Source organism: Penicillium verrucosum (assembly GCF_028828655.1).
Source record: "Penicillium verrucosum strain IBT 35672 chromosome Unknown utg000003l_segment0_segment0, whole genome shotgun sequence".
NCBI classification, from domain to species: Eukaryota; Fungi; Ascomycota; class Eurotiomycetes; order Eurotiales; family Aspergillaceae; genus Penicillium; species Penicillium verrucosum.
This window is the reverse complement of record NW_026643212.1, coordinates 543,909-565,251: the sequence shown is the minus strand read 5'-3', so window position 1 is coordinate 565,251 and position 21,343 is coordinate 543,909. Positions and strand designations below refer to the sequence as shown.

At 47.2% G+C, this 21,343-nt stretch overlaps 7 protein-coding genes across 7 annotated transcripts; 3 read left to right on the top strand and 4 right to left on the bottom strand.

Annotated features, from left to right (window-relative positions):
- Positions 1-534: 534 nt before the first annotated feature.
- On the bottom strand, positions 535-10,080 carry N7516_008006 (uncharacterized protein; the record flags this gene model as incomplete). Its single annotated transcript, XM_057220726.1, has 2 exons — positions 535-1,865; positions 1,920-10,080. The coding sequence occupies 2 exons, from the start codon at positions 10,078-10,080 to the stop codon at positions 535-537; spliced, it is 9,492 nt and encodes a 3,163-aa protein (XP_057070998.1).
- Positions 10,081-11,022: 942 nt separating this feature from the next.
- Positions 11,023-12,641, top strand: N7516_008005 (nucleic acid/nucleotide deaminase domain-containing protein; the record flags this gene model as incomplete). Its single annotated transcript, XM_057220725.1, has 2 exons — positions 11,023-11,569; positions 11,770-12,641. The coding sequence occupies 2 exons, from the start codon at positions 11,023-11,025 to the stop codon at positions 12,639-12,641; spliced, it is 1,419 nt and encodes a 472-aa protein (XP_057070997.1).
- Positions 12,642-12,785: 144 nt separating this feature from the next.
- Positions 12,786-13,270, bottom strand: N7516_008004 (uncharacterized protein; the record flags this gene model as incomplete). Its single annotated transcript, XM_057220724.1, has 2 exons — positions 12,786-13,011; positions 13,062-13,270. 2 exons carry the CDS (start codon positions 13,268-13,270, stop codon positions 12,786-12,788), a joined length of 435 nt encoding a protein of 144 aa, XP_057070996.1.
- A 60-nt stretch (positions 13,271-13,330) lies between these two features.
- Positions 13,331-13,609, bottom strand: N7516_008003 (uncharacterized protein; the record flags this gene model as incomplete). The annotated part of the gene is made up of 1 exon (XM_057220723.1): positions 13,331-13,609. The coding sequence occupies one exon, from the start codon at positions 13,607-13,609 to the stop codon at positions 13,331-13,333; it is 279 nt and encodes a 92-aa protein (XP_057070995.1).
- Positions 13,610-15,567: 1,958 nt separating this feature from the next.
- N7516_008002 (uncharacterized protein) lies at positions 15,568-16,579 on the top strand (the record flags this gene model as incomplete). Its single annotated transcript, XM_057220722.1, has 2 exons — positions 15,568-15,972; positions 16,028-16,579. 2 exons carry the CDS (start codon positions 15,568-15,570, stop codon positions 16,577-16,579), a joined length of 957 nt encoding a protein of 318 aa, XP_057070994.1.
- Positions 16,580-18,147: 1,568 nt separating this feature from the next.
- N7516_008001 (uncharacterized protein) lies at positions 18,148-19,687 on the top strand (the record flags this gene model as incomplete). The annotated part of the gene is made up of 5 exons (XM_057220721.1): positions 18,148-18,163; positions 18,241-18,747; positions 18,828-19,244; positions 19,291-19,497; positions 19,554-19,687. 5 exons carry the CDS (start codon positions 18,148-18,150, stop codon positions 19,685-19,687), a joined length of 1,281 nt encoding a protein of 426 aa, XP_057070993.1.
- A 251-nt stretch (positions 19,688-19,938) lies between these two features.
- On the bottom strand, positions 19,939-21,048 carry N7516_008000 (phytanoyl-CoA dioxygenase family protein; the record flags this gene model as incomplete). Its single annotated transcript, XM_057220720.1, has 3 exons — positions 19,939-20,120; positions 20,176-20,616; positions 20,679-21,048. 3 exons carry the CDS (start codon positions 21,046-21,048, stop codon positions 19,939-19,941), a joined length of 993 nt encoding a protein of 330 aa, XP_057070992.1.
- Between the last annotated feature and the right edge of the window lie 295 nt (positions 21,049-21,343).

The window sequence follows — 21,343 nt, the reverse complement described above, 5'->3', positions numbered from 1 at the left end:
AGAAAGCAAAGCAAGAATTCTTAATTGCTAAAACTAATCATGCAGGGGTTTATGTACCCTACAAACCATCTGAACATTGCTCACAAATAGCAAATAGCAAACAAAAGAAGGCTCAGTCTGCAGCAAACAATCATGCATGCATGCATGGGAGTTCAACACAAGAGAACGCTGCGGGACCAAAAGTATTTTACATACACCCTCTCTTAATTCACCACTCTCCCTTAATTCACCACTCTCCCTCAAATCATCACCCTCCCTCAATTCATCACTCTCTCTCAGTCTAATGAACAGTCCCCCATTTGGAAGCAACAATTGGCATTAATTGAGGCTCAACCGCTCAAGCCAAGAAGCGCAATGATTGAATCGGTTCAGCTGCAGTGTCCTTGAAGGAAGATCTTATTGTGTCCTTCTCAACATATTCAATAGTTCCGTCACTCCACGCGTTCTCTTCGATCCAATGGATGAAGCGAGAAATCTCTTGATTAAAGAAAAGGGATATAGGGATCCACGGCATTGGTTGTAGGGAGAACCTGCTTATGGGCCGAGACTAGCCATTTGAAGACCGGCTTCTATGGATGCTGTTGCTGATTCTTCGAAGTCGGGCGGAAAAAGCAACTGACCACTGACAATTTTACCAATATGCGTCCGTCCAATCCGCTGGCAATCTTTCCTAATCTGTGACATTAGAATCTCAAGGAATTTGAGCGGGCTCTGACTGAAGCATGTCTTCGCTCCAGGGAAACCTCGTTTGATGAATCCATCCGCAGCGACAACAAGTCCGGGCGGCGTTTTCACAGATGCCACCCCCAAAAATTCACAAAGGTCCTTGTACTCGGAATATGATTCAAGATACAGCTGCCCAGAAAACAGGTTGAGGAGCATACGGAATTTATCAGGTATTTCGGTTTTGACAACATCGTCGGGGACCGTGTATAGCCTAAGTCTATCCAAAGAGGGAAATCCTCGGCTTTGGCGTGGGGCATACAAATGAAGTGTGACGACACGTGATTCTCGTATCTTGGACATCAAACCATTGGCCTCGTAAGGGCTAATGATCATCATGCGCAACTGAGGTGTTCCGTCATCGACAACATGGTTTCGACTTGTCAGGACCCATCTGACAGGACGTTGGAAAGCATCAGCAACAAAGTGTGAGCCCGGAGGAGTCTTGATGGTCCTAACGAAGTCGTTGGAAGCTAGTAGACTGGATGGGAATTGAGATATGTCCAGAAAGCAGGCGGCGGAGGTATTGCGCAGCGTGAGGTATGCTGGCTCATAGGCCTCAAAAGACCTCATAAGAATGCCTGTAGTGACAAATGAAGATATGTGTGGATGGATATGGTGCGTTTCGGGTGTAGCACTTGGAGGCCTCTGAACCTGGCGCTCACTTTCCACCTCTGGTGCGAGCTCGCGCTCCTGTTCCTCTTGAAGGGAGGACGAAGTGTCGAGACCTTCAAACTTGCGGCAGCGCTTCCAAATCAAATTCAGATTGGGGCTAGTATCTGAAGGACAGTTAAATGACGGCCGCGCTTGATGACCAGGTCGGTATCGCTGTTCAAGAGTTTGGCATTCGGGCTCGAGAAATTCCTGGGCTTCTCTCGGCGTCAGATCAAGGCAATCATTCTGGCGGTAATCTTGCCACAATTCCCGTTGGCGCTCGAATCGTGTACCCTGGACCGCCCAAAGGGAAATACTGTGTCGGCTGTCAATCCACGTCTCGGAAATGGCCCAGAGAAGCACGTCCGCGACAGTGATCTGAGAATTCTTGTCCTTGCCACTTAAGGCTAGGATATTGGACTTGACCTCCTCTGGAACGCAAAAGACGACAGACTGTCCGTTGCCCAATTTTCTCATTCTCATGCACGCTGGAGCATAGTTAGTCCTGGATTTGCCTGATATGAAGAATCCAAATTTCGTACCTTGAACCAATTTGTCCTTCGTGATACCCGGACCCAGCGTGACCGCCGCACGATAACTAGACGGGAGCTTCAAATCTATTCCTCTGGTATGTGCTTCGTCCAGGAAAACAAAGCATGCTTCCATCTGTCTTGCAAACGGTGAAATTTGCAATAGTTCAACACGTCCAGTTCGATCCAGGACGCAGATGTCGTCTTTGTCGTTTACAAATACCACCGCTTGGACTGGTCCTTCTTTTGGGAGCAGTTTTAGCCAGTGCGCTGCCAAGTCATGATTACTGAGCTCCAGAATCTGTGCGCCCACATCAAGAATCACCTGAGCCGGTTGATTCAGAGTCAATACCAGATCCAATATGATCTCGGCATCTGACTTGCATGGCTGGACTTGCTGTGGAATGCAGACCACGGAATTTTCTGGCCGCAACAAATATTCCAGCACCAATGCATTCGTGTGGTTTTGCTCCGGCAGGTCGAGTTGCGAGACGCTCAGCGGTAGGGTTTCTCGTGAATCATTCGTCCCACTAAACCCTACTGTAGGATGTGTTTTGATCTCCCCGATATCCCAGCCCGACGCAGACAACTTGTCAGGAAACTCCTTCATTTCTTTCGGGAATACGACGTGTGTCAAGAAGTAGTCTATAGTAGCTTTGGAGAACCGCAGAGCGGGGAACACATGATCGGTACAATGAGACCGGTCATCCAGATTCACTCCCACAAGCTGCTGGTAGGTGGGTGGAAGCCTAGACGCATCGTTCGCCCACTCTTGATACTCTGCACTGGCTTGGTCTGACCCGACCAGATGATTGAAGGCGAGAAATATATCGTCGTCGCCAAGCCCGGCATAGTAGTAATTCAAACATGTCAACAGAATCACGACATCGGGATGGCTGAATTCTGACCGAAGGGAAGGGCTATCCTTGGCTCGATATGGCACACAAAGTCTTGTCGGTGGAGTTCGGCTCCTATCAGGCCCATAGTTGACGCGCCATCGTTTTTGGCCCAAGCAAAAGGCTAGAACGCCCCCAGCGAGCAGACCCCGTATCAACAGGAGGGATGCCCGTGTGCTCTCTCCCCAAAATCCTGCGGAATCATCACACTCCACCGCCGCGATTTCGTCCACCAGTGGCTCAGATTTCATAATGTAAGTGTAGACGGCATCTCTAATGGGCTGGGCCTGCCTCGAGATTGACAGAGAGCCAATACCATTCTCACATATGTGCCTTCCGACATATTGAACCAAAGCTTTCTCAGCATCCTGTTTGAGCAAACGTATCCGTGGAAAACCGCCGTGCGGCTGCTCGCTCACTTCAATGGAGTCGGGGAATTCGGATTGGACGCGACCGGCATAATCTCGAACCAGTTGTAACAGCTCTTGTACCACAATCCACCGTTGCGGGCTGAGCTCGACGGGGCGTTGAGATCCCATGGTATAGATCAATTCAAATTTGACGCTAAAGTTTTCATCGCTTTCGTCCACAATGTCCCGGGAGTTGTGTTGGAAGAACTGCAATGTGCGAAGTAGAGAACGGCCCACGGCGCATTTACCAGCAATAAAACACTCAAGGCTCATCAGTTTCAAGGATAGGATATGCTCGGGTTGGACGAGCAAGACACCGCCCTGCGACATGCACTCTAAACACATGCGTTCAATCTCCTCTGCTTCGGCTTCTCCAAGTTTCAGAGAGCGTGCAATAGGCATGTGATACACACGCCGACCCAAGAGACCACCTAACTTCGTGACCAGCATTTGAAACATTTGTCGTGATTGCGGCTTGGCCACAAGCACGCGAGCCAGACAACTTCCATTCGCAAGATCTGCTACCACCATAGGAACGATAACTGAAGATTTCCCCTCGCCCATATTCAATTGCATGACGGCATTCTTTCCTGGGACAAAGTGCCTCATTGTCGCCGCAATTTCCTCCTGAATGCCTCTTATCAGGATCCCGTTCTCTATCTCTAGCAGAAGAGTCTCTGGGAACTGGATTGGCTGCCAGTTCGTATGTCCTGAATTTTCGAGTTCTTTCAGGAGTTCGTCCGGGTGCTTGAGAAGGCGAGCTAGTCGTTTCGCTCGCTGCAATTTAGTGATTGAGCACCCGTAAGCAATGAAAGATTTTTTCCAATCTAGGTCTAGTAGACCCCATCGATGGCGCGACAGTTGCTCCAAAAGAAGGACTGGTGACAGCCTTGGGTACTGCTGCAGTTCCAGGGCTACTGCGATTACCTTTTCCCTGAAAGGATGCATCGTCCCTGACCAGGTGGTCTTCTCACGAGGGCAGAGCTCAGACACAAGTGATCGATACACCCTGTCGACATATTCTTGACATGATGCAAGATAGTCCAAAATATTTTTCTCCAGATCTCCTTGAGCAATATTGATGTGCTTTTCTTGTCTACCATCTTTCAACGAAGAAACACTGCTTTGTAACTGTTCGACATAGTTTTTCTCGTACTTGGATTTAGCTTGTATACCCAAAGAGTTTAGCAAAGCCACCAATGTGGGAGCTGGAGGTTGTCCTGTCGATGATGTAGAGACAAGGTTCCGTAATTGCGGTTCTTCAATGTCGATGATTGGCTGTGGGGCGAGTAGGTCATCAAAGAGTACAAAGCCACGTTTTTTCGGTGCACTTTCAGGTGGATGTGGTAGCTGGTAGGGTTGAATCTCGACCTCTTCGATCAGTTGATGGCAAGTGACATTCGCAATGTCGGTGATGTATCGCTTCAGATCTCGATTGTCAAACCAGATACTAAACAATTTTGAAACTTTTATCATCATCTCCTGTGCATCAAAGTAGTCATTCAATGTTGGATTTAATAGTGAAGACGGTGATCGGGTGGGCCACTCGCGTTCAAAATGTAGCAATAAACTTTTCTTAATGGTTTCCCGATTTTGATGCCGGAGTCTATCCCTGCGCGACATGAATTTTTGACTTGTCTCATTCGTTTCGGGCGCAAGATTTGACTCTGGAGTGACTTCACGCTGTTCCAACTCGATTTGACAGCGAATTGAAGTTTTAATCATCTCAGCTCCCTCTTTTGGCAAAAACAATGCACTGGTTGGCAGATGGATTGAGGCCAGGTCGTGAATCACAAAAAGTGAAACAATGGTCTCAAGGACAATCATATTAGCTTCATTGGAGAAAGCAAGGGCTGCAAGCCAGATCATGAGCTGGAATTTACCGAGGCGGCGGGTTTGTGAGCACGCGAGGTGGTGTATGCTGCACCAATTACTGACAAGAAACTCTCTTGATTCTAGTATCCACTCAGCATCGTACCTCAACCTTTTCGTGTCCAATGGACTATGAGGGCCACGAACCCCGGTGGGTAAAGAGAGGAATTGCCAAAGATGCGAGGTCAACTGTTCGGATTGAAGTTTGCGGACAGAAGGGATCCCTTTGTAAAGCATCTTGCAAACGGCAAAGCTTCGAGACGCTGCACAAGATATTCGATTCTTGTCGAGACTGTTGTACATGATGTCGTACTCCTTCGTATGATCGTCGGCGCCGAATCCTGGGGCGCGAAATGAAGATGTGCGGATTCGCTCCCGCAGAAAGAGTGCTTGCTCCACATGTGGAAGTGACGGGTGATTCAGCTCTGTCCCAGGTTGGAAAATGCTCATGCGACGGTTTTGGTCCAGTATATCTGCGACTTCCTCGCGAAAGCCATGGTGCTGAGAGAGGCAGCCTAGGCCTTTCCGCCAGTGGATGCTCTGCATCACTTGCTCATCATCAGGATAGAATTTTCTGGCAGGAGTGAGAGATGCGATGTTCTTGAGGAGTTCAATGTGTTCTGTCTGCATGCGATCAAAAGACCTCAGGGACGCGGACCGAAGTATAGACAGAGCCTGCTCGGTACCGGTCTTCTTGGTGAGTGGATCTGGCAGGCAGAAAGACGTAAGAGCATGCAAGTACGTGAGATATAGCTTACTCTGTAAGCTTCCATTGTCCAAAAGCCGTCCGAGCTGGCGATCGATGGGATACGCATGGATGGTGGTCACAGGTTGCCAACCGATCTCGACACGAACGTGGTTGCCATCTCTGGCCCAAGATAAAGCTCCTTCAGGTATGAGGACCACTTGATCGTAAGAGTCATGGTTCGTGAGCAGAAGCGTGTTGCGTAGCCCAATCAATGAGTCAAAGACTTGGTTACTATCGACTGACATGCCAGGATATTGTCGAGATTGGATTGCAGAAGACTGTGACTTGAGGATAAATTCCAATCGAAGGCGCGGTAGCTCAACATGTAGACTCGAAGAGGCCTCATGGAAAATACAATGCACCTTCGAAGCCTTTTCAATCGGCTGGAAAACATTGGATATTACTTGGGCCGTTTGGCACATGGTGCTGACCAAAATCGTTCCGTTCCTCTTGAGGCTCCAGGAAGCTTGACAAGGGCTTCTCTGGAGCTGCCAGTTTTGACTGGATGACAGCCATGGCGCTTCCAAGGATCGGAATTCCACCAGGTCCCCTGAGACCGAATACCAGTGCGCATAGCCTTCCACAAACTCATCTGGAAAAACTCCAGCAAAAAGTCTAGACGGAACCAGTTGCCAGACTTGCTCCCCACCCTTCACCGCTTTGACTGACATGTCGGAATCAGTGGACTCTGGCACGGTCTGTTTTCCGAGATGTACCGTGTAGCCCGAATACTGCTTTTGACACGAAAATTGCATCCCCGGTGTGTTGCTGGGCATTACGTCCAACTGAGATTTCCCGAATAAGCTGCGATATATTGGATGAGATTCATACTCAGAAGGCAAACGTGCAAGCGGGAGGCCATCCACAAGGAGCTCTCCAGTCAAGAGGTTGTAGTGCAACAACATGTCTTCGCTAAACCCAGACTGGCCGGCAAACCGAGTAAACAACCAATATGTCACGTCATTTGACACCCTGGACCACTTAGAGGTCTTGTCATAGGCTGCCCAGGCTGCGTCGATAGCCAGGTCTAGTCCTGGGTTCTTGCATTCAACGATACGCTCTGCGAGAATCACATGGCTGCGGTAACTCAGAACTTGCCACCGATGATACAGTAACTGAAGCAATGAGCCTGATTCTATTGTTAGAGAGTTCCTCCCGTTCCAAATGACTGAACAGCACTGCAGAAAGATCGAAACATCCGCCGAGGCGGCGAACATAGGGGCAATGGTTTCTGCATTGAAAGTCTCTATGCAGACCAAAGCGATATGAACGCTCTTTGCAATTAAATTAGCTTTGTGTGTATCATCAATAGTCTCACTAGCTTTCGTTCTGACAAGATTGACCCAGTGGAAAACAGATCGGCGGAGGTTGTTTAGACACTGAAGGCACATCGCACAGACTTTCTGAGAAGGAGACAAAGACAAAATCCTCAAAACCAGCCGAATGAGACTATTGATCCCATGTATGGTCTCCCAATTTTGCTGGACCCTCTCCATTGTCTCTTCAATTCGCGAGAGTGCCTCGACTGTGAATACCTCGTCGCACAAAATCGCATGTCCTTGTCTCAATGTCGTGCCTGCTTTCGATGGGCCTGCTTGATTGATTATCTGGAGCACAAAGATTGTGGTCTCGACTTTTTTCATGTCCACCGATGGCATTGACAGTTCCAGCAGGATATTTTGCCATTGGATCTCCAGTCCAAGGGGCATGGTTGCAAGGGCCTTGTATTCTTCCAGTGACATGTCAGCAGGGGCATCGCACTGTGTCGCAATGACAGTATTTGGTGACGGGCCATGTGGATTCATGGCAGGTCGAAACAGAAATTGCTGCAGCGCTGAACTGTGTGCCGGGGGCCTATATGTGCAGGAAGTCTCTGTTTGATGAGTCCAGTCAAAGCCGCTCACAAAACATCCGAGAACATTATCAAAGTATTGAAAGTGAAGTCCGTTGTTGAGGCAGACATCATTTTCCGTCACATTGAGAATTAACCTGTCGCGCCGATGAGTTCTCTCGTGGGGCTTATCCTGAGAAAGAAGACTGATCCGCTGGTTACGCCAGTGGTTGCTGAAGAACGAAGATAGACCTCGATATTTGTGTGGACGATACTTTGCTCTGGGCCGTTCTTCCACTGCGTACTTCATATTAAAACACCGATGCAGGAAAAACAGCGTGGTGTCACGCCAGCTTCCAAAGGGCTCGGGTACTCGAAGTTCGAAGACAGTGGCTTTGGCCCTTGAGCGATTGGTCGGCAGAGGCCACTCATGTATGCTGATTTCAATCGACTCGGCCTGTCTCTGATAACGTTCTCGAGGGCAATCGTAGCAGTGGACTCTATCCCGAAGCCCAAGTCTCTTATTCACAATGGTTTCGACATATTCACATGGTGTGTTAGAAGATAAAGCCATCAATTCCCGGTAAAGTTGCTGCCTTTCCCGAAGCTCGACCTTTTTCTTCGTCCTCTCCTGAGTGGCATTTTCTTCGATGGCTGCAAGCAATTGTTGATGGTTGTGAGACTGCTCGAAGTATCGAACAGCAAAGCAGGAGGAAGTCCCGAATTCCCGGAAAATGTTCGGGCCATGGTAGCGAAGGCGAGCCTGACGTCGACTCAGATACTTTTCAGCACACGCCAGCCTCTCCATGTGCGATCGAAAAGGCAGCAAAAGTGATTGAAAGCAGTCAACTGGTATGCATGCGTCATAGTCTCTCAAGATCTCATGTAGTTGAATCGCGGATTTGTCGCAGGCAATCCACAGCTCTAAGAGGGTAAGGAGCATGACTGATGTGGCTTCGGGGTTGTCTACATACGACGAAGACGCTTTCTCGAAGTATCGAACCATCAAAGCACAAAGTTGACCACAGGTTGCCTCCTCCCTCTGATGAATTTCCAGCCATGCATTGAGATCCGAAGCAACCCAATCCTCCAAGGCAGCAAGGTTGTACGCTTGGTAATCAGAATCGTGTGAATCGAGGTGATGTGGAAGCTCTGTTCGTTGGTATTTGAACAACTTCGATTGCGGCTCGAAATTTTCCCTGCACGGGCGTTTGTTGCTTCGATTTTCTGTGCTCTCGAGGTAGCGGTCAAGGCAGGGGAGCGCATATTGAATATCTTGACGGAAATTTAAATCACGCAGCAGTGGCATGTCGACACTGTGGCTATTTTTGTTCCTAATATGCGTCCACTGGCCTTGAACTGCGCTGCTTGTACGGCTCAAGATTTCCTGAACTGAGGTGAACCAGGCAGGCACAACCGCCAAGTCAAGCTTCAGCAGTCTGCGAACAATCTTGGCATTCATAAGAAAGAGAGTCTCGGAGGGTATTGCAATTGAAGCCCTGTCAACTATCGAGGTCATGAAGAAGACCATGAATTGTTTGTACAGATCGTCCAAGTCCCCTTCTGTAGACAGTCTGCGAAACACTAGCTGTAGTGTGACGCGCACCAGTAGCCATAATGCAGATCGGCGCCACGGCGATTGGGAATTACGCCACATTACTTCCTCGCGAGTGTTCTTCTGAATCTGTACAGACGCGATGTCGGTGCATCGAGGACGAAGAGTCGACATGAGAAGCTCTGTCACCATTTTGGGATGCGTGGTGTCCCTGGTCTCGTCGTGCTCCTGTCCAGCCTTTTTGACTCTTGGCTTGGTTCCAGCAACGGACTGGTGACTCATTCTCGAAATCGTTTGCGCCATGAACGCTCGGAATCCGGGTTCCTCGAAAGTTGCCCTATCCATGACCATGGTCGGACCCGGGAAAGCACGGCGCAGCCGTCCCACTGTTGTTGTAACGGCTTCATTGCGAGCTGACAACTCAAAAGATTCGATGTGTATCGCGTCGTTATGCCAGTATAGGAGTATTCCTGCGTTTTGCTCGCGAACGTGAATTGGGAGGAATCCGCCTACGGCCTGGTTAGAAATGAGCACAATGATTTGCGTGTTGCAATCCTTACCCCAAATTGGTAGCTCTTCCAGACTCATCTCGAGCTGCTTTTCATCAACGTCCCCATGAGGACTGTATGCCTTTCTTAGGCGAGAAACCATCTCAGTGGCCTTACGTACGATAGTAGTATCTGCGGTCGGAACGTAATCGCTGAAACTGCGGAGAGCATCAACGACGCTCTCGAGGAGACGATGTTCTTGTTGCACATTGTAATCTTCCGCCTGGGGAACCTCTGGTGGGAGAAATATGTGGCGGAACAGGTACAATGTCTCCTCTAGCGTCATTGAATTGAATGCAAGAGAACCCTCCATGACGAAGTAGAGGCTGAGAGAGGGCGAATGCAGTGGGAATTTGATTGACTGCCAGGGAACCGAGTTTTGGGACCAATGTATGCTTTGTTGGGTTGCGAGGAGACGCCAAACAGTCGCTCATAAATAGCTTTAAATATCCTCCTTGTAAAAAGCATTATAGCCTTTGATTTTCACTGAACAGGGTTTTTGCATGATGCCGTCTATCACAATCTGCACGAGCAGAAGATTGAAACACATACAATGTGAGGGGCGCTTATCATTCCGTCTCAGCTCTCCTATAGGTAGAATTCATCACTCTGATAGAAGGGGCTAAGAAAACCCCCTATAGAGGCTTCCTTGACTCACAGCTATTATATCGACTATTGTCGATCTATGAAAAAAAAATGTAATCATCACCACAGTTTTCATTATTTGTAAATTCAGCTTCAATCCAACGTTCACATGGCATTGGAAATGTTCCATAAGGGCTTCCTGCCTCCCGCATAGCCTAGTCTGCTTCCCACATGGTCCAGTCCGCCTCCTGCATCATCTGGTCTGCCTCCCGCATGGCCCGGCCTATTCTGCCTCCCGCATAGCCTGTTCTGCCTCCATCATGCGGGAGGCATGCGGGAGGCATGCGGGAGGCAGACCAGATGATGCAGCAGGCGGACTGGACCATGTGGGAGGCGGACTGGACCATGCGGCTTATCGGCCCTTTCTCTTAGTCCGTCATGGACTTCAACTCGTGCGTTGGCCGAGTAAAAAGTACCCCCTCTCAAATCCACTACGTACAGCCTTCCGCGTGCCGCTCTGATCTCAAGCTACGGGTGGCTTATGTTATTATCCAAAACTACGGAATAAAAACGACCTTTGTGTCAGCACTCACTTTTCCATTTTCGTCGCGTTTTCATGTTCTTTTGATTTTTTCTTTCGAAGACAGCATATTGCGACAATCCGATCACAATGGATCCTCGCGAAGCCAGATCGACCGGGTATAGCACCTTTTCACCAACACTTGAAATCAAACCCAAAACCGTCGGTCGCCCGAGGTTCGACCCGTATCACAAGGTTCTCAGCAGGTTTTATGAACCACTGGTGCTGTTGCGATTGCTTGGACAGAGCCGTGGGAATCACCAGCCGAAACCGCACGATGTAAATGCAGGCCAGGCTGTGCGTCGGGATTTCTTGCGGAATCTTTCTTACATTTGTGACTTTGAAAAAGGCGGAGATACCTGCACCGCGATTGGACTTGCAGACCTCAGCGCATGCTATCGGTTATATGTCGCTTCAAATAAAGGACAAGCTAAAATAGCTGAGTTTCTTAAGGCTGTTCTTGGGCTACTGCACGATTTGAATGAGGTGCCAGGATCGCAGTCACCTCAAAAGGAAGCAGAGTTTGTGAAGTTTTGTGTTGATTTTGCGGAAAAGCGCATCAGAAAGGAAAAAAACTGCTTATTCAGGGCCGTGGATGCTTGTAGCCGAAAGCTTTCACATTCAGCTACAATTGAAGGTGTGCACCGCCAGTAAAGTGTTATAATATTGCCGATGCTAATGCCTTGGTAGCCGAAAGACTACGCAAGTGGTTAAGATCGCTCCCGAGCCATGATGATAATCTCACACTTTGCACGTTTGCATACGAAACCAGGCATTCTCCCATTCTCCCATGGTTGCAGTCTATACGGCAAGAAAACTTGCTCAGCCCAGATATAGAATGCGATCCTTTTGGGCTTGTGAGACATTACATCGGACGGCTAGCACATCATATCCGAGCACCAAAGGAGCTTGTTAAAGCTGTCACTGATATGAGCCAAATACTAGAAAGTTGCGAAGTTTCCGCTGTGGATCACATAGCGCCGGTGCCACCTCCTGCACCCGACAGACATACGAATCTTGACGGGATTCTCAACCGTATGTTAGGGAAGGGACACGACGAGCGACTCGACATTGAACATGGACTGTCGAAAATCAACGCTGCGAATGGACTCTTCGATAGATTTCCGGGCGAATATCGGAATCTAAAGCCACGAATCCATGCAGAGGTCCAAATACTTGAGCATTTTCATCGATATCAAATACAATTCACCGAAAATGATCGCTTTGTCGCTTGCAGTAAGGCGGCCTGTCTATGTTGCGAAATGTATTTCAAACACCACCCAGCACGAATGATTGTCCCTGAATCGCATCGAAATGTGTGGACAAACTGGGGACCGCCTCTGGTAGAGAACTTCTCGAAGGCCCACAGGGCAGGAAGGCAGCAGTTACATATACTGAACAAAGTGATTCACGAGATTGGCAATCTTGTCATCAGTCAAGCCCTTGGACAATCCTCGGTTGGCCAGAAACGTCCCGATTCAAAAACAGACATTACAGATCTCCATTCCCTCGGCTACACCCCAGCACCTATCAACGTTTCCGAAAAGAGTTCAATGGTTATGAGCAAAGATACCCCCATTGAAAAACAGAATCAACAATTAAAAAATCAAGCCAGAGGACCATCGATTAGCCCTGGATTATTGACTCATAACAACGAAGAATCGGATGATGAGGGCGGAGGCGTTTCCATTCAGGCCTGGATGCATTGAGGGCAACTACAATATCGCTCGTCTAAAGCTGATGGTGTCTTTGACTTATACTATTTTGACTACATATTTTTGTACTGCTCTCTTTTTTAAGCACGATGAATCTTAAATTGGAAAAACAAAGCTTAAGTGTTATTTATCTCTGCACTACCCCTTGCAGGTCCTCTGCCGGTGCCTTTGGAGATTATCGTTGCGTGTACAAGACGAGCCACATTTGTCGCAAGTAAACTCTTCTATGATCTCCAGATGTTCTCTAGCCCAAGGCTTATGATGTGCTACGACATGTCGGCGCATATCCGTTTGTTCAGCTGTACGATAATCACAGAAAGCTTGTGGACATTTGACAGGTTTGACGTGTCTCCGAGCGTGTTTCCTGGAAAATATTAGATACTGCATTGTGTTCGTTATAGACACAAAACGTACCTTAGAAGATGTTTCTTATCTTCACCTGTTTTCCATTCGCAATTCAAATACTGACAACAATACACTCCATCAGAAAACAATGTCATATGGTCTAGTGAAGGCATCTCTGCTTCTTCAAATTTGACCACATTTCGAGGCGCTAAGGCCAGCGGCTCTGACACGCTTTCCTCTGGAGCTCTGCCTTGGCTAGAATCCTCAGTCGATGCCATTCTTTCAAACTGTTCTTGAAAACCCTCTCCTCCATCAGGGAATACATCTGGTTCAAGTCTCTATAGAGATGAATGATCCATGTAGTTCTCTATAGACTCTGGGGGATTCAAGAAAGCTGCATCCGTGAAGCCGTAAGTGCTATTCATCTGTTGAAAGTCTTCGAATGAGGTGTCTGCAGGGGGTGCAACACCACCTGTCGCGCTGGGAACCATGAAGGGATCAATTGTTCCATGTTCGGGAAGGTAAACGATTTGTTCAGTCAACAGGTCAAGAAAAAAGTTTGGGTCTCCACCTTCATCTTCATCGTCCGCATCTTGGCCAGAGAATGTGTTGTCCATGGCTAATGGTAGGTACGCATAACAAAACAGCGCAACGTAAGATTAGAAGGCTTTATACTGAAGAAAGTCGCGAGTACTGGCTTTCTGGCTGATTAATCCCTGCGCGGATTGCTTGCATGACTTCGACAACTCATTTTCCTTTTTTGGAGTAGCCCGTACGATCCGTAAAAATCTACTGGTCAACTGCCTCGAGCCCAAATCACTCTTCGGGAGTAACCAATGGAGTTTATCCACATGTTTGCCATTCTTTCACCGCTCTTTCTCATGCATCTTTTTCAGTCTCGAGCATCAAGATAAGTCTCGACTCTGTGCAATCCTGTTGATTGGTTGGATAATTGGAGCTACGAATGCATAGCGCCTATTGCAAATTGACTCGAGTGAATTATGTTCCTCTCGCTATTTGTCGAAGCCTTTGGGGCATACAATTAACTGTTGGGCTGACAAAGTACGTGAGATGTATCGATTTTCTGAATATACCGGTGGGAAAAAATTCATAGTAGCCGCTATGTAGGTCCCTTCTTCTTTCGTTTCCTTGTTTTTATATTTAGACAACGCTCGGACCTTGAGCCAAGACATACTTCACCCGCACGAGTGAGGTCCGACGCTCTTAGAGGTATAAATGTGTCACTTCGTTCTTGGCCCTTTTATTGAAGTGCTGAAAACACGTTTATCCGGCTATATTTTTCTATACCCAAGACTACTTCGGTTGCTCGCTAGCTTAAATTGAAGTACACTACTTTGGCTACTCTTCAATCGTCTAGTCACCATTGTGCTCAGAGCTGCGAGACCTCTGCTATGCTTATATTTCATGATATATGGCTCTCTAATATAGTATAAGACCAACTCGTGCGAGAAGCGGTGCTCCGCGCAAATGTCATACTCGCCCTAGCTCGGTCCAGCGAACCCTAAACTTTAATGGTCAGGTGCTCTATTCTTCAAATTACAAGTAAAATTTCCGGCGAAACTAACCAAATAGCAGGCAGTCGTTTCGTTGAGTCATATGACTATGTTTCAGGAATGCGTTACCTAGAATCAACGTTTCCTTTCACAATCAGAACTGTGACCCGAAGGCAGTAGTTTTTCAAACTCTCGGCTTTACCCACCCCTCACTACCATCGCCAGAGGGGTATACTCTGCTATGCAGCCTAATCAGTGTAGTCACACGGGGCGCACCACAGAGCCTCGGACAGATACTTTGCACCCACTCACCAGCAGTCATCGCGGCAGTCCCGATAGAGTAATTTGACAAGCGAAGCAACCCTACCGTCTGGAGCACAAAACGGAAATAATTTAGCAAATTACACCTCTATTTTGTTTGAAATATGACAAGCAGAAGGCAAGAAAGTTGAACGTACGGCTTCTCAGCTTGATTTAGATCCTCCACAGTTTAAAGTGACCATACGTTTTAGAAAATTGCGTTACATCGGTAATTGGGCGACAAAACGAGATTGCTAGACATTTGGCGGCAGAGAAACTTTGCCATCGACTCGGTGTCAGAGTTTAAAGACAATTACAAGGTCAGTTTTGAACCATTCCTACTATAAATTTGGGTGTGATAAGAGTAATGTTCGAAATCCCATGGACCCACCAAGAGCGCACTAGTCTATTTTAGGCTGTCCGTCTTCGGTAAGTTGTCATAAATTCCAGTAAGGGCTTAGGTATCGAAGTATCTTGTAGCGCGTTATAGTCGGTGAACTTGATATCATTGTAGCTTTACGTATGTACTAGTAAGTGAATCTGGTTGCTAGTGCTATATAGTCATATTGTTATCGAGAGGTACAGCCATTTCTCATCGTAGCTCTCTCGCAATCGTCGACGTCATCAAGATGTACACCACACCGAAAGTCATGACGAGCCCATTGCCTAGAATGGCAAAAACTCTACTCGTCGAAACTTCTATAAATACAAGCTTCCACTTTACAAAATTTATTATACTGTACCATAGTTTGTTTATCAAGATGTCAGTAAGCCCAGTGACCTACTTTGAAGCTCAAGCACGATTGACGACTTGGACCGACGAGCTTGAATTCCTGGGCTACATTCTTTGTGAGCTGATCGATGAGGAGAGGTTGAATACGATAGGATATCGATGTCATCAGGCAGCTGATCTGCCGGCTATCATTAGCATTCTTCGTCTTCAATTGAAGGAGCCCGATGGATGCCTCGCCAAAATGATGACTGAAGACGAACTGACAGTCTTCCGCTGGTTGTTGGAAAAATCAAAGGACATTAGGAATCTTATGGCGCACCATAAAATCCTAAATGACGACATATTGAACGATCTTGAAAAGACAAAAGAGAGGCTGGGTGTCAGGCTTGAATTCGCCATTAGGGGGGCTGCCTCGGATCGTGGAATATATCAGGTTTGCTTTGATATTGATTCACACCCCGATATTTTATTAATATCTTAATGAAAAGGTTGCTTGGTCTCCCTATCATCATATTTGTAAAACATACATGGGAGTGAACGGACCATTGATAGTCATGGTTCCGCTTAATAAGGAACCACTGCTATCTTTTCGTGACCGAGTCCTACACGATGATGACCTCGAACAAAGTCGGGTGCTCTACCGACGCCCAAAGCTCAAGGCAACTGAAGAAGGTCGACAAAAGCAGAAAGATGATTATAAAACCGCCCTCATCAGAAAACAACAAAGAAAGGAGCGAGACATTGCCATGCGGTCCAATCATCAATCTAAGAAACTTGAAAAATTGGAACAAAGATTCATCAAGTCACAGGAGTTGGGATATGCTCGATTAAACGAGGTCAAAGTCCGGATGAGAGAAGAAAAAGAAGTATTCTATCGGCAGCGAGCCGAAATTCTTAACGACGGAATATTTCACCCAACTGTTGGGGAGAAATTTTTGTTCATTACAATTCTTCTTGCAATTAGTTCGCCGCTCTGGTTGACGGTTGTGCTCATCTATAATATATATAGCAGAACTCGAGGCCGCTGTCGTCGCGAATAATGGAATCTGACGGACAGGAATTTGCTAAGGTACACAACTTATCTTATATCTATGCTTAGTATTTGCACATGAAGGAATTTGCGAGTTACACCATTTTTCAGGACCTCAAAGATTAGCTCAATAGCAGAAGCGACCTCTCGTAACAAGAAGGTAAAGCTAATCTTCGAATATCGCTACAGTACGGGGCTTTTTTGAGAAACATATAGAGTAATTGCGATGATTTATGCCCTATGTCAAATCCTTCATCTTCCTTTGATCTTCGTCTAGCTATCATCCGAAATTAGACAGTCTGATCCCCCGTCTACTCTCATAAAGGAGAAAAGTCTCTCCGTCTTGAACACTTTGGAAGGCTCGGATCTGTAAAATGAATGATTTCACTTTATCCGGGTTTTTAGAGCGAAGCTGACCCACGGTATAGAGCAGTGCTTAATATAAGATAGACGACTCAATGATATAAGCTTTGCGCCTACGATCACTGCTATAGAGGCATAGACAACCTTTCGTAGTACAGTTCGCATATAGAGTTATATTAGAACACTATTCCTATTAGCACTGGGATATGAAGGATTCGTTGCGTTCTAAACTTAATTCGTATTTGGCGACACTCTGTGTAAGTAAGAGAGATATTCTGTCGCTTTATAACTGATGGATATGGTATATATAATTGGGAGGATGAAACTTTCTCTATCGGCCGTAAGGAGGTTCTTTCTGTTATAGCTAGTGATCGGGACTCGTAAAGTCGAAAAATATTGTTTATTGTAGATATCTATAGTAAAGACTGGGTGATGTAACGGAATTAAATGGTTAGTTCGTAGTGCCGGTTGTCTTTGTTTGCTAGATAAAGAACAACCTTGCCGGCTTCTTTGAAATAGGACCATCTATAAGACTAGACCTAAGGTATTCTTCTACAATCTTCCAAGGTTGGTTATATCCCACTACTAACCTTATTAGGTCTAGCCTAGGAGCCTGTGCCCAATAAAATCATGGCTAAGACCAACAATCTGTGGTAGCTCAAACAAAACAGGCATAGTGTATTTTAAAAGAAATGAAGGGGTTGATGTCGATCTTGCTATATCTCTCGCCTTTTATCATTCGCCTCTCCTTATTTGTTCTTTAACTCGCTCAGACTAGTCAACTTGGTTCCCACGCCAGTAAACTTCGATCTGCGTAAAGTAGCGCGAGATGATGTCATAGCCAAGACCATACAACATCGGCAAGCCGGTAATAAAGTGGGGTGGGAAGGGCAAAAGCGAAGCTCGCAAAACATCATCCTTTACAAGTCCTGTCTCAGGAACTAAGAGCCGAGTGCATTATTCCCCACACATATCATTCAAGTCGAATCAGGTGTTCCCAGACCTCGCAAAACGTAAATGCCGAGGCCACTTGAACGCAATCGTAGGTCTATGCCTTGTTGAACGACTCTAGATCTCTGGAATTAATGCGGGGTTTATTTCTCTAGGCTGGTGAGTCAGTCGACTCGTTCCCTTTCAAGCCACATGTCGCTTTTATCGCACGAAGTGCCCAGAGGCCTCGAAATCGATTACTAATTCAGGACTCCTCAGCCAAACATGCAGGTCACGGCGGGTCAAATGTTAGTCCTACATATATCGAACCTTAGAAAGCTATCACTCACTAACCGCGGGGTCATTATATAACGAAAGGCGACGGGAAACGACCAAAATGTTCACCATGTCAACGCATTGCGCGTAACTGTCATTGGATTCAAGAAGAAGAAGGCAATACAGCAGCACGGGGAGTTATAGTCTATCAACCAATCCCTTTGGGCTCATCTTCTCACCATGAAACCGAATATCCCTCCACGGAACATCCTGGATATGCCTTGCAGGACCAACAAGTTGCCAAGTTATTCCGCCACTATATAGAAACCTTGGCTGCATGGTATGATCTTAATGACAGCAAGCGCCATTTCAAGGATGTCGTTCCCGTTAAGGCTCGATATAATCCGCTATTGCTCAGTGCCATTCTCGCCTTTTCTGCTGCCAACCAACATCGCACCCTTGCCGAAGTCAAATATCTCGAGATTGCTGAATTCTACCACTATGACAGTGTGCGGAGATTGATCTCCCTCACTAAGGATATTGATAGCATTCCACTTGGTGAAACACTTGCCGCCATTTGCCTTTTACGGTCTTACGAAATTATCACACGTCAGTAGTTTGTCGAGATTTCTAACTCCTAAAGATTGCTGTGGGAAAGACAATCGCTAATAGCTTTGTAACATTTTCAGAGAACGTTAGCTCTCAGAATCACTTGCAAGGGTGCTATTCACTACTGGCAAGTCGGCATATTCATCTCGCGGCAGATCTACTCAGCGCAGGCTATTGGAACTACCTCCGAGAAGATATCACAGTGGCTCTCATAGAGCAGCGTGGTCTAATGATCACTCTTTCCGATCAAAATGCCCCACCAGAACCAACAGAGGATGCGGACTTTGCTAATCATGTCACATTCTTGCTCGGCAAGGTCATCAACCGGTGTCTTTCGGTCGATTCTCAAGCATTGACCGCCCTCGAATGGGAAGATATGAAGGCCAATCTTGATAAATGGAAATCATCACTGCCGTCATCGTTCGACACGATACAGACCCCTGGGCTCGGGAAAAAGAGTAGCTTTCCATCTATTTGGGCACTTCGAAGCTGGCATGGTGAGAATACTCCGCCTATGTTCCCTTCAGCTTCTAACTTCATAAGTTTCCACTCTCCATTACTACCATACCGCCATGGGAATTATGTGGCTGGCCCAGCCTGCAGTCCAACCTCTCAAAGCTCTGCAGCGTATCAACGAGATGGAATGTCTGCGGCGAAAATTAGAATACCATGCGACTGAAATTTGTGCCCTGGCCCTTTCAAGCGACTCGGAACCGGTCTGGGTCAATGCTTTTGGCCCAATCGCATTTTGTAAGTCTTTTTCAAACGTTTTCTCGGGATATCTATTCTGATTTCTTTATTTGCAGGTTCCCCTTGGCTTCATAATACGCAGAAGCGGGTGGAAATGGCACAAGAGTTGGAAAAGTGGGGGAAGGTGACTGGATGGCCGGTTTCCATTATAGCAGAGGCTCTTTCTCCACCTTCAAACACAACTCATTAAACCGATAATGCTTGTTTATTTTAGATGATAATGAAAAAGGCTCTCGCTGAATCTTTTGAATCTCTTGTCCGGCACAGACTATTGGACTGTGTGGCTGCCTAAGCTAAGGCCTGCACCTCCGCGTTTGTCGGGACCTGCTTCCTTGCTTGATCGGTTCTCTCTCTCCTTCCGTCTCCTTCATTGTCATCCACCAGAGATCCTTTCTCCCGTTCTTTCACCATCAATTGTCAACACCAGCGACCTCCTTCGGCTCAAGGGTACTGATTGAAATCATACGCATTGCCAAAGCCACGGTTCAGATAGCGGGAAAGTGCTTCCGACTTACTCACCCATTCCACAGGAACCTCCAGCTCAGTCTGACCCTCGACTACAGGCTTCAGATCATCCGCAAATTCAAGTTTCATAGGGTTCCTATACCACGAAGCAAAGTGGACTGTCCGGCGTTAGTGATACTTTCGAACAAAACAGCCGGAAGAACCGAAACTTACTCATTGCCAGCATGACTCGAGGGTCCTCAGTCTGATTGCCAACTCCAGCATGCCAGAGGCGAAGGTCTCTAACAACCAGAGAGCCCTTTGGCACCACGGGTTGACACGGCGGACTGTCTAGACGGCGCTTCTCTAGCTCGGTAGGCTTGATGCGACCACTGGCACGTTCGCCGTGCAACCCTTCTTGAACATGTAGCCCCGCGTCAGTGTGTGTTCCCAGCCATACCTCGGTGGAGCCATTCTCCGGGGTCATGGTGATGAGGGGGACATTGATGACGTATGCGAAAGGATGTGTTGGGTGAGCAAAGTCTGCGTCTGAATGGACAGGCTGAGACATCGGGGGACTCTCTGCAGTCGGGGGCATTGCAGTATTTCCCGAGCAAAATGTCCATTTTGGGCGGGGTCCCAGTGCTGACGAGGTGATTTGAGTGGCGATGGGGTCTGGGTAAGAGTTAGGAGCTGTGGACTGAAGGGGAGGGGTAATTTGGGCTTTAAGGGCTTACTCATGAAAATACTGGGTTCGAAGTATTCCCTTACCGGAGGAGCGTCCTGCTGAATATTTCCGGGGTTATAGTTGAATGGACTGTCTCCTTTCCTGGACTGAAGAGAGTAGGCATCTTCGATCATCTTTTTGTTGAGTCGGTCGAGACAGTCATGAGGGATAGCATTTTCAATAACCACAAGGCCGTCCTGGTGGAGGCTGCGCATTGCAACCTCTAGATTCTGAGGAGAAAGTCGCGCATACTTGATCTCATCTCGTGATGGACGGACGGACGTCGGGTGGCTTGTGAGCTTTCCGAGATGTGTTGATAGAGACCGGATCTGACAGTAGCCGCTCAACACTGTTGGAACCTTGAAGAGGATTTGGCTCATGGTGATTCAAGTGGCCTCGATTTAATTGGAGAGAAGAATGCAAAGATGTTCGACGAGAGAGATCAGCTCACAATTTGTGCGGGGGTAAAAACCGGGCAGAAGTTGTCGACTATTTATACTTACGCCAGTTACACGAGGTCACTTTTGAACAACATAATAAACGTTGCGAAGATAGTCTGTAAAGATGTTTGCCCCCACAACTCTTCTCGCGCTTTTCTCGCCTTTCAGTGGAGCTATTTTCCTTTGTATTCAACTATGGGGAGAGTTCGATGTTTCTTCTTTGGCTTCGCAAATC